The 12,413-nt window shown below is 37.5% G+C and overlaps 1 protein-coding gene across 7 annotated transcripts in view; it reads left to right on the forward strand.

The window, feature by feature from the left end:
- The window catches only part of FCHO1 (FCH and mu domain containing endocytic adaptor 1), a 111,027-nt gene that overhangs the window by 55,293 nt on the left and 43,321 nt on the right, over positions 1 to 12,413 (forward strand). For all 7 annotated transcript variants that reach the window (XM_075206712.1, XM_075206749.1, XM_075206704.1 and 4 more), the window contains 6 exons: positions 5,579 to 5,677; positions 8,386 to 8,482; positions 8,680 to 8,724; positions 9,707 to 9,779; positions 9,868 to 9,892; positions 10,294 to 10,351. In XM_075206712.1, coding sequence (XP_075062813.1) covers positions 5,579 to 5,677; positions 8,386 to 8,482; positions 8,680 to 8,724; positions 9,707 to 9,779; positions 9,868 to 9,892; positions 10,294 to 10,351 — 397 coding nt within the window. The remainder of the gene's footprint in view (positions 1 to 5,578; positions 5,678 to 8,385; positions 8,483 to 8,679; positions 8,725 to 9,706; positions 9,780 to 9,867; positions 9,893 to 10,293; positions 10,352 to 12,413) is intronic.

The raw sequence follows: 12,413 nt of genomic DNA on the forward strand, positions 1-12,413 counted from the left end.
TTAAACTTACTTGGAAATGAAGTTAGTAAGAGTTAGGAAACCTGTTGCAGAATCATGATTAAAGCAGTAGTCCCATTACCAGCTACAATTTAACTTACCTGCATCTGCCCCTTAGTGGGGTTCGGGGAATTAAATGCCAAAAACTTTTTTTTCTCTCTTTCTGCACCCATGAATCATTTTTTTTATTGACCAGTTTGAAATGGTCACCGATATAGGTAGCATCAGGAGGACTAATAGAAATCTACAGAGATTTAAAGATAGGGTGGCGCAGCCTCCGATGAGGGTAACAGTGGGTGATATTTTCACCCTACTCAGCACTGCACATTTTAAAATGGTTTAAAATATAAAAAATACAATTATCTCTTAATATTTATATTAGATACATACAGAGAACACAGCTAGTTCATAATTGCATGGTGCAGAAAGTCCAAATTCAGAGTAACAACAATAAGATACTGGATAATCTTTTACTGCTGCTGATAGTTCGCACGGGTGACTCCTCTGTGCTGCGCTATGCAATGGATGTCGGGTGTAATGACGTCGCCCCCGACATTCACTGCGAGCGCCACACAGAGGAGGAGACCAGGGAGGGAGCCGGAGCGCCAGCTGACGTGACCGCAAGGTAAGTATTTTCTTTTTTCAGGATTTTTTTTTTCAGCGCTGCCCCCTTGCCACAACCAAAATTCCTGCTGGGCCACATTTACAGGCATGCTGGCCCGCGGGCCACGGGTTGGACAACCATGCCTTAGTGTATAATTTCGAAACAGTTGATAAAGTCATATTAGTGATGTTACTCATGCATTATAAAGCCCTGTTGGCGTCTCAGACCTTTATCGGAGGGTCTATATCGACCGTATCAGCACTAGGTCTGACCACCAACGTAGGTCCTCTTGATAGCACTCAAAAGGAGTAGTGGGCACAATAGATGGAACGCAAAAAAATATACTACATGGCCAAAAGTATGTGTATACCTCTTCTAATTAGTGTTTCGCCATTTCAGCTATAACCATTGCTAACCTGTGCATAAAAGCATACAGTCATGCATTCTGCAGAGCTCTTAGTTTCAAAGTGGCACTATCAGAGGATGCCACCTTTTCAACAAGTCAGTTTGTCAAATTTCTGCCCCGCTAGAGCTGCCCCAGTCAACTGTAAGTAAAGTGAAAATGTCTAGGAGCAACAATAACTCTGCCATGAAGCGGTAGGCCACTCATATTCCCATAATGGGACCGTTGAGTGCAAAAGCATGTGGTATGTAAAAATTATCTGTCAGTTGCAACACTCACTACAGAGTTCCAAACTGCCCCTGGAAGCAACTTTGGCTTAAGAACTGTTAGATCGGATCTTCACAGGCTTCAGATCACCATGCAAAATGCCAAATTTCAATAGGAGTGGTAAAAAGCACACCACCATTGGACTCTGCAACATTTGAAATTTGTTCTCTTGAGTGAAGAATCATGCTTCACTGTCTGACCTGAGGTATCTAGGTTTGGCGAATGCCAGGTAAACACTTCTAAACCAGTGAGTACTGGCCTGGACCGCTTAGTTTCAGTGAAGGGAAATCTTAATGCTACAGTATTGACATTCTAGAGATTTGTGTGCTTCCATGTTTGTGGCAACAGTTTGTGATAGGTCCTTTTCTCTTTCAACATGACAACGTTTCTGCTCACAAACGGAGATCAATCAAAATATGGTTTCCTGAGTTTGGTGTGGAAGAACTTGACTTGACAGAGCCCTGACCTTAACCCCATCAAACACATATTGGAATGCCGACCGTGAGCCAGGCCTTGTAACCCAACCTAACTATTGCTCTCGTGGCAGAATGGATGTGAATCTTCACAGCCATGTTCTGAAATCTAGTGGAAAAACTACCCAGAAAAAGCAGTGGCTATAATTAGCAGAAAATCGGGGACCAAGTCCATGTTAATGCCCATGGTTTTGGTATAAGATGATCAACAAGCACATGTGGGTGTGATATTCCAGTATCCACATACTATTTTTCATGTAGTGTATATAATTTATAATTTGGCGGAACTTGCAGATTCCTCTGGAAGAAGCACAACCAAACTGTCAGTGATGCCATTTAGTTGTTCATGTGCATGCAAATTAACAGAAATATACAGATCATATAAACATAGTAAAAATAATACAATTACATCTGGGGAACAGTCAATAATAATGTAATAGTAATTTGATGAAGCACATATGAATTGTGATCATAGAAATGGAAGGGTATCGGTCACAAATGCCATTAAACTCATTACAAACTCCCAATAAAAGTTTTTAAAATATTTCAGGATCAGTTGTCATTAAATTGTAAAAAATAAATTTTGAAAATACATGAAATCTGTAATATATTAATGGTTAATCTAATTTCATTTGTGTCAATGTATAATCACTAATATATTATGAATAAAAAGAAAAACAATTAGAGGAAAAGGAGGAATCAAGGTGATTGAGTGATAAAAGGGGGATGCAAAAACAGATCAAGGAGAAAATTTGTGGTCATATCGTGTACATATCCAGTTCGTAAAAAGTCTGGGTGATGTCAGCCCATGGCCAAAGATCCTAAACCTAATTAAAATGATATCTAAACCTAAATATAATGATATCTAAATAATGAAAAACCTGTTTGTCATATATAAAAAAAAAAAAAAAAAAAAAAAAGTGGTAAACGTAAGCCTCATTTGGGCCATCTGGATAAAGCGATTTCAAACAATATATATTCAATAGTTACTCATGGCAGAGAATTTTAAATCTGTTTCTACTTTTAAATGGATCTGCACTAAATCTACATGTATAGAAAGGCTGTATCTTAATCACTTTATTAACATTCCTACAGTGTTGTTGGTTTATTTTTTGTATTTATAGGAAGCCTGTGTTTTTATGGTGCCTAATGGTCAAACATGCATATTCAAGTCCACAATCCAGAGTATCTAGTCAATCACAAATAACAAGCTACTCTTTAGAAATTCCTTGATCTTAAATTATTCCTTTTACGATGTTGGTTGGAACCATCGTGTCTTTCTTGACAATACATGGACAGGTTATACATTGTTTATAGCCATATTTTCTTACATCCCTTGATGCCAGTGAGAGGTGGAAAAATCTGGGATTGTGACTGATCAATACCAATCTATCTATTTTTAAAATATTCTTGAATATTCCCGGTAAAACAGACGGTGACAAAAAGAGCAATGCTTTTTAAAAAGTACCAATGGCTTCCATGTCATTGTTGTTAATAAAATGGCAATGCTCCTAATGTTGTACCAATTTTGATGAACAATACTCTTAATTCTTGATGCTGCATTATTTTATTGTATAAAGAAAACTAAAGCGAGCCGATTGGTAATAGTTGTGTCTGAATTAAAATAATGATTATGAGATAAATAGTGAACTGGAACAAATCGTGAGAATCGATTACATTTAAAATACAATATATCTCAATCTAATTTTATTTGCAGTAAGTAAAGAAATACATTTTAAGTTTCACAAATACCAAATAGAAATCGTTGATACTTGCATGCCTAATAATCATATGTGGTTGAGGCACGTTTAAGTAACCAAATCAAATGTGAAAGCATTAAATATGCAGTAAGTGTACGTAAGCAGCAAATGTAAGTGTGAATTACAATATTTAACAAGTGACAATGCAGAAGGACATGGCTTGGCTGATTTTGAGTGGAGAAATGCCTGATTAAGGCTCCATGTATAGTCCCAGGGATCTCCACACGAATATTCATTCTTTCATTGGAAAGGTCCCACTCCTCTTTTACCATGAAGCTGATTTTTTTTTTTTTTTTCCACGTATCCACCCAACTGCTCAAGACTTCCAAATCTTTAATGTGCTGCTGATCATACAGCAGGTGTCATCTTGAATCTGAGAACTGCAGAGTATTCACAGTGAATCTCTGCAGATATTGCCCGTCTGCATCCTCTCCAGTACTCAAGAGAACTTGCTGCAAAATTCTTGAACCTTGCACACTGTAAAGTACAATCTAGTACTGGACATCCATGGTGGATTTATATAGACTCATACTGCCTGTAGTCTGATCCACCATATTAGGAGACAGTTGTAACCACCTCTACTCTTCCAGAGCCTGTTATGAAGGTGTTCATTGGCTATAGGTTTTATACCTGACTAATGAGACATAGTGAAACTGAATTACCCCTAAGCTTTAGAATTTTTCTATAGGTAACTTTGTATGTAATATGTATATATGCTGCAAATGTTACATTTCTCAAGCTATGGTACTTTCAGACATAACACACAATAGGGTATATTTACTCAACTGCTGGTTTGAAAAAGTGGAGATGTTGCCTATAGCAACCAGTCAGATTCTAGCTTTCATTTATTTGGTGCATTCTACAAAATGACAGCTAGAATCTGATTGGTTGCTATAGGCAACATCTCCACTTTTTCAAACCTGCTGTTCAGTAAATATACCCCAATGTCTCTTTTGCATTGCAGAGTTTTGTTTAACATGCTTGGCCTTTTGTTATTTATAAGTATGCTTCTTCTGATGCTGTGTAACTTGCATCCACAAGAGGTCATCCATGATACATTTTAATGCAGTGCTATAGTGTATGTATTGGAATCTGCTTAATATTTAAGATGGTTAAATTAACTGACAGTATGAATAGATTCTTACAGATAAGTGCAGTAATTGACCCGATATGCACCAGAGGAAAAACTATTTTTATTGAAAAGATGCAGAAAAATAACAACCATCAAGAGTCTTATACAAATTTTCCAATATTTTTCTCAATATTGAATTATCAAATATGGATAATGGGAGGGGTTAGGCGGGTGTGGGAGGACAGTCATGGAACAAAACAAGATCAATGGAGTATATTGCTTGCAAAAAGGAAGAGGGAATATAATTTGGATAATTTAAGGAAATCAAGGCCGTATTTCCAGGTACCTCTTTCAAACACATGTCCCTGCCGTACAGTAGGGAAAACAGTGTGTGTGTATATATACACATATAGTCATAGTGTGTGTGTATATACAGTCAGGTCCATAAATATTGGGAAATCTACACAATTCTCATATTTCGGGCTCTATACACCAGCACAATGGATTTGAAATGAAACAAACAAGATGTGCTTTAACTGCAGACTTTCAGCTTTAATTTGAGGGTATTTACATCCAAATCAGGTGAACGGTGTAGGAATTACAACGGTTTCTATATGTGCCTCCCACAGTGTCTTGTCGGTGATGACGTGCATCATTACCACCTCTTGTTCATAGGCCCACAAAATGACTACCTTCACTGTGTCTTTCTTTTATACCCATTATGTATAAAACAAACAATTACTTGCTTAACTGTCATGATGTTTTTCTTTTAATATTTGGATAACTGTATATTTGGGCCTGGCATAGTGTGACACTCTGAGCTATATGTTGTGATGTTGGTATGTTATGAAATCTTTAACTAAAGAACTGTTAAATATTATGTATGTATAAAGTCTGATGTAAAACTTTTTGTTACTTTTTCTCTGATTAGCATTTCCACATTATTCAATTTAAGTTTATTTAATGGTCACTTATATAATGCTATGTATATCCCTCTTCCAGTTATTTCAGGACACAGAGGCAGCTCACCTCACACACATGAAGCGGCTTGTTACAGCGTATTCACATTCTGTTGAGGATACACATGTACAGATCGGGCAGGTAAGTGCATAGAGTATATTAATGTCATTTGTTTTTGTTTTGGTTTCATTTTACTCAACATTTTCAATGCATAAGAAATATTACAAGAAATATTAGAAATAAAAAAAACTAACGATTTTTCAGACAGCAGAAATAAAAAAACATCAGCACATTGCGACCAATTCAATCTCCCCATAATGTAGTACATCATCCTGGTTGTCAGTAGAGAGAGAGAGTACATGATTTAGTTGATTACAGAAAAGCTGTGGAGCAATTGAAAGCAATTAAGTTACACCAAACAGTCCCAAATTTGCACATTGTGCCGCTGTAGGTTTGTACGTATTTAAGATGCAATAAAATGTTGACAATGAAGGTTTTCAATTCCTGCAATTTTGAAAGATTGGGTGACATGGAGGAAAAGAGCTCCCTGGATGAATTGTCTGTTTTTTTATTTATTTTTTGCTTGTTTTTTTTTTTGATTGAACATCGTTGGAGAAACCCTACAATATGCCGTTAGCCGCATGCACATCTGCCATGTTTTAAACACTCTTTAAACAACTGAATAATTAGTGTAGTGGGATTCTGGCAGACCACCTGTAACTAAAACCAAATATTAATATTAAAATGGATATTACATTTAAAGCCTTCATTATGAAGTTCCAGATACCTGATTCAAATTGATGGCAATATAACTAAAGAAATCCTTTCCTCAGTTGAAAATATAACCTCTTAATTTGGGAATTCACTTTTACCTTTTCAAATTCTTTACTCTCAAGAGGCCAAACCTTAATATTTCCTATCAAACGTTTGCAAAATGTAAACAATAGATTCCATGATCCTATTCCTTATTTCACTAAAAATAGATATAAACGGTTAAAGAAAAATCATGAAAAGTGAGGGGAAATTTTGTTGTCCTCGCATAAATATTCACTTCCCAGAAAACCTCCTTTTAAAAGTACTTTTTATTAATCTGATGTGTAGTATGAGTCTCTCAAACTGTTATTTTGTGGCACAAAAAATTAATTCTAATGTATTGTAGGGAATTTCAGTATCACGCCTTGGGAAATACACTTGATGTGATGCCATGTACTTAATTAAAGCAGCAGCACGTTGAACATTTAAGAAAAATCATCCAGTGTTCTGATCCAGTGTCACGTGTGCTACATCTGTATGTCGCTAGACCCAGTAAAGGCCATTACTCTCATCTAATTCACTTGGATCTCTCTGCTGCTTTTGACACTGTTGTCCACTCTTCTCATACAAACGCTACAATCCCTAGACCTCCAGACCTAGAGGCATAGAAGGAGGTAAGGTTAGACTGCGTCATTCCCCAAATTGCACATTCACAGTTCTACCTAATGTCCCATCACTCGCGTTCATATATTTTGAAGTAAATGCTGTTTGGGTTTTTAATCCATTCTCTATGCTCGTTGCTGTGCCCTATCGCCCCACTGCTCAAGCTTCTAACCCCAAATGCCTTTTTCACACATTTAATTCTCTTCTCAACCCTCCAATCCCAAACCGTCCAACTACTATCAGTGCCCAGGATCTTGCTTCCTACTTCCAGGACAAGATTGTTAAGATCTGACTTAAAATGATATCCTCTCACTCAACAGACAATCTGCTAAATTTATTCCCAGCACCCTCTGACACCCTCTCTTCATTTGATCCCACAAATGAAGATGAAGTATCTACTTTTATTATGTTTCTACTCTACCTCCTGTCCTCTTGATTCTATACCCTCACAAATCAGTAGATCCTTGTCTCCTGTGCTCATTCTTCCTCTAACTAAAATCTGTAATCTCTCACTACTGGTATATTTCCGTCGTTATTCAAGCATGCAGTGATTACTCTTATTCTGAAAAAAAACAAATGCTAACCCAAACTCTCTCTCAAGTTACCGCCCCATCTCTCAGCTTCCATGCCTCTCCAATCTTCTAGAGAGAATTGCCTACACGTGCCTCACACGCTTTCTTTTTCTCTTCAGTCAGGCTTTTTGCTCACAACATTCCAGAGACTGTGTTGACTAATGTTGTCAATGATTTGAACATTGCTGAAACTTAAAGGGCGTTACTCTCTTTTCTAATTCTCCTTAATTTCTCAGCTGCATTTGACACTGTTGACCACTCTTCTCATACAAGTGCTACAATCCCTAGGTCTTCAAGACACTGTGCTATCCTGGTTCTCATCCTACCTGTCTGATCACTCTTAATTTCTCTGGATCCGCCTCTGCTCCGCTTCCTTTATCAGTAGGAGTACCACAAGGCTCAGATCTAGGTTCTCCGCTGTTCTCTATCTACTTATCTATCTCTATCTCTATCCACGTCTTTGTAAAATTAATAAGCTTCTTTGGATTTCAGTATCATCTCTGTTACATACCTGTCCTGTGAGAGAGCTCCCTGGCAGGGGCACTTAGTCTCATGAGTTGACTTTGACTGTGTCTCAATGCAATGATAACTGTTGTGCCAGGGCCCCATGCGGGTTGTGCATCACGTGTGTATGGTTTTTTTTATTGAAGGCTAATTATTTCTCTCTTGTGGTCCTCGAATTTAATGTAGTGAACTGCCATATAAGATCCTATAGATGGCATATTTGCAAAAGATAATTCATAGATTATAAGACAGATGCTGCAGTAATACAAAAAAACTGAGGAATAGAGTATACTATACAAGAATCATCACAAAATCTTTCAATATCAGTAAGTTTGTTTCTCCCCTATATTTCCACAGGTCCAGGAAGAGTTCAAACACAACATGGAAAATGTGGCCATAGAGAAGCTGATCAGAAAGTTTGCAGAAAATAATGGGACAGGAACTGAGCGACCTGGTAAGAAAGTCGTCAAGTTAATAGAGATAGGCAGTGGTTGATTAGAAAGCAGTACTTGGCAGTGTTTCATGGGAAGGAGTAGGAGCTTGAAGGTTTAGATTGTGGAAGACATTAGTGGATTTAGAAATGAAAGCTCAGAGCAGCCTCTTCATATCTTTATTTGCTCATCTTTCCCTTTCTATTTCTTTTCATTTCAGAGGCAGTGGAATTTGAAGGTTTCCGATTCCCAGCATCATTAGAAGGTTAGTAAATTATGTAGACATAATATATTCTGCACACAGGAAATACGCTTAATATACGCTTAAATATATGCAATTATGCTGTTCATGTCAAGGATAAAAGAAGAATATAACCCAATGCAGTGATCACAAAGGAAAACTGCAGTAGTTAATGGTTTTTGTACATTGTTCACCTTAATGCTGTCCATAGCTTAATATAGTTAGAAAAATGACCAACCACACACACACACACACACACACCTACTTTTGTTTACTAGCTGTCGCTTCTCGAATGAGGTGTAATGATTGCGGGACAGGAGGTGGCTTTCATTTGAGATGTTAGAACTATTCTTACTGGACTATTCTTACTGGAAATTTGAATGGTGGTATTGGATTAACAACATGCCAGGGCGACTGATTCATTTACACAGATTGGATATAGGAGAAGATGGTTTTCTCAACAGTCAGAAAATATCTCCTGCTCTGCAACCATTGCTACAGGCTATATGAAAGTACTGTTTTGGGGGAGTGTTATTGACCATCATATTAAGGAATGTAGAATCTGTTGGCAAAAACCGTATAAAGATGAAGTTACTCTTTAAACATTTGGAGGGCATTTTTTGTTGAACTAAAGCAGTAACATGGTTTGGCCTGAGTATATATAGTTATATAGTTAGTCCTTTGTTTCCATAAAACCGCACAACTCTAAATGGGACATTCAATGTTAAAATACCTAGCACCTATTAGAAGACTTGTGAGATGACTGGGAGACTGCTTTTTATGTACTGAGTTTACTTGAAATGATATTATATATGGATACCCAGCTAATCTAATGTTATATGGCTATGTCCATGTTAGAAACATTTGACAGTATCACTAACAAATTCAGTAACAAAAGCTTTTTAGATTAGTAAGCATGTCATTATTATTTTTTTCAGTCTCCATTCTTTCTTTCTGTTCCTTTCTTTTATTTGCAAGTTCTCATGCAGATCTAACCCTCTCACAGGTGTAAAGCGTACATGGTCCAAACCTTTTCGTATCCGGGGCCTGAGCAAAAGGGAGAAGGACACACAGCAAGTGTAAGACAAACCAGCTACTATTTGTAGCTTATTAATGCTCCACAGACAGACCAATAATTTTATTGTTCTATTATCTTTCTTTTTGCAGGGAATCTACTGAACCAAATTGTGTGGTAAGAAAATGGAGTATTCTCATACATTACATATTTTTACACAGGCCCTCTTTGTTTGCCAGTTTTGTGTATTTTGTAGAGGACATTTTGCTGATAAACCAGTTCCAGGATCATGGCTGAGGACCCTTAAAATAAAATGTTGAAACTGTTCTATAAAATAAAAAAATCTATGTTTTTATTAAATAATATATGCATTGTGTAAAGGCTGATATCTGATGGATATGTCAGAAAAGGACATGGAAATTGTCTTAACTACTTTGAAAATGGCTTTTGTTTAAGCTATTTTAAAAATTCCAAATGTATTGTGATTTCCTGTAGCCTTGTACCTCGGAGAAAGGGACCAGACATCAGTTAAACTTTTTGTTTGCTTTCTTTTTAACTTGTTATACTTTCTGCTTTAGGATCTTCCAGATATCGATGAGGAAGGTTTTACAATTCGTCCTGATGACAATGTGACTAGTATCCTTCCAGTATCAGCAGTGCGACCTAGGTTGAAAAATATGACACCCACTTTTCTTTTTACTTATAGATATATGAGAGAAATCAGATGACTACATACATTCCAATAATTTATATAGACCGAAAGAGACAATTTGAAATTTAAATGGTTATACTTTTTGCATGTGCTCAAACTAAAATTCCCTAAAGATGTAATAGAACAGAATAGTTAAGAAATGGGCAGTATAGCAGTCAACGATTTTATTTATCTTTCTTTGTTTGTTCTTCCATCATTTGTTCATACATGTACACGCACAGACAGTGATGCAGACATTATTTTCCACACAAGTGTTTTCCTGTGATTTTATATATACAATACATGGCCAAAAACACATCAAATACACCATATGTGCTTATTGAACATCTCATTTGAGAACAATGGGCATTAATATGTGGTTGCCCCCCCCCCCCCCCCTTTGCTACTATAAGAGCATCTACTCCCTTGGGCAGGCTCTTCCTCTAGATTTTGGGATATGGCTGCTGGGATTCGCATCCATTCAGCCACAAGAACATTTGTAAGGTTGGGGAATAGATGTTTGATAAGGCTTGGCTTGCAGTCGGCATTACAAATTTTTCCAAATGTGTTCAATGGGCATGAGGTCAGGGCTCTGTGCAGACCAGTCAAGTTTTTCCACACCAAACTCTGGAAACCATTTGTTGATGGAGCTCACTTTGTGCACAGCTATGGAAAAGGGCCTTCCCCACACTGTTGCCTCAAACTTGGAAACACACAATTTTTCAAAATGTTAATGCAGCATTAAAATTTCCCTTCACTGGAACGAAGAGACCCTGGCCAAACTATGAAAAAAAACATGAGATGTAAGTGCTCTTTTGGCACACTGCCAGATGGTGGAGCATGATTCATTACTCCAGAGAATGCCTGTATACTATTCCAAAGTTCAATAGGGACATCATCAACAACTATTTATGTGGCGCCAGCAAATTCCATAGCGCTTTACAATTGGGGACAACCAGTAATAAACAATACTGGGTAAAACAGGCAAAAAGGTAAGCGGGCCCTGCTCGCAAGCTTACAATCTATAGGTCATTGGGAGTCAGATGCATGAGGTTAAATCTACATACTGCATATTGGTGTAGCCAGATTGCAAAAGATAAAAAGTGATTTGTATGCTATGTGATCCAGTCACAAAGCAATGTTGGTCTGGAGTGAGAGGGTTTTTGACTTTGGTAAATTGTATAAAAGGTGGTAATAGGGTAGTCTAGTGAGGTTAAGAAGGTGGTTGAGGAATATTATAAGCTTGCCTGAAGAGGTGGGTTTTCAGAGAACGCTTGAAGGTTTGTAGACCAGAGGAAAGTCGTCTTGTGCGAGGGAAGGAATTCCACAGAGTGGGTGCAGCTCGACAAAAGTCCTGTAACCGGGAATGGGAGGATGTAATGAGTTTCTGCTCAAGATCTGTATCTCTCATCCAGAGTTGTCTAGTTGGGAGATATTTTGAGACAAGTGTGTGTTGGTTAAGTTTTGTTGATGGCTTTGCACGTTAGTAGAATTTTATATTGGTTCGGTAAAAAATAGGCAACCAATGTAGAGACGGACAGAGTGGCTCAGCAGAGGAATAACTATTTTCAAGGAAAATCAGTCTGGTCGATGCGTGCAAAATAGATCGTAGGGGTTTGAGTCTGTTTAGGGGAAGACCTGGAAGAAGAGAATTGCAATAGTTAATGCGGGAGATGATGAGTGCATGAATTAACGTTTTTGCAGTGTCTTGTATACAATATGTGCGCATTCTGGAAATGTTTTTAGATGTATGTAACATGATTTAGATATAGAGTCGATGTGGGGAACAAAGGATAGTTGCGAGTCAAGGATCACACCTAGACAGCAAGCTTATGGGGTGGGATTTATGGTCATGTCAACAAAAATAGAAATGTCAGGTATGCTTCTGTTTTTGGGCGGGAATATTATTAACTCTGTTTTTGAAAGATTGAGTTTGAGTTGAAGAGAGGACATCTAAGATGAAATGTCAGAAAGACAGTAATGTGGGACATCACAGATGGCGAGAGA

This window comes from Mixophyes fleayi, chromosome 1, assembly GCF_038048845.1.
Source record: "Mixophyes fleayi isolate aMixFle1 chromosome 1, aMixFle1.hap1, whole genome shotgun sequence".
Lineage (NCBI taxonomy): Eukaryota > Metazoa > Chordata > Amphibia > Anura > Limnodynastidae > Mixophyes > Mixophyes fleayi.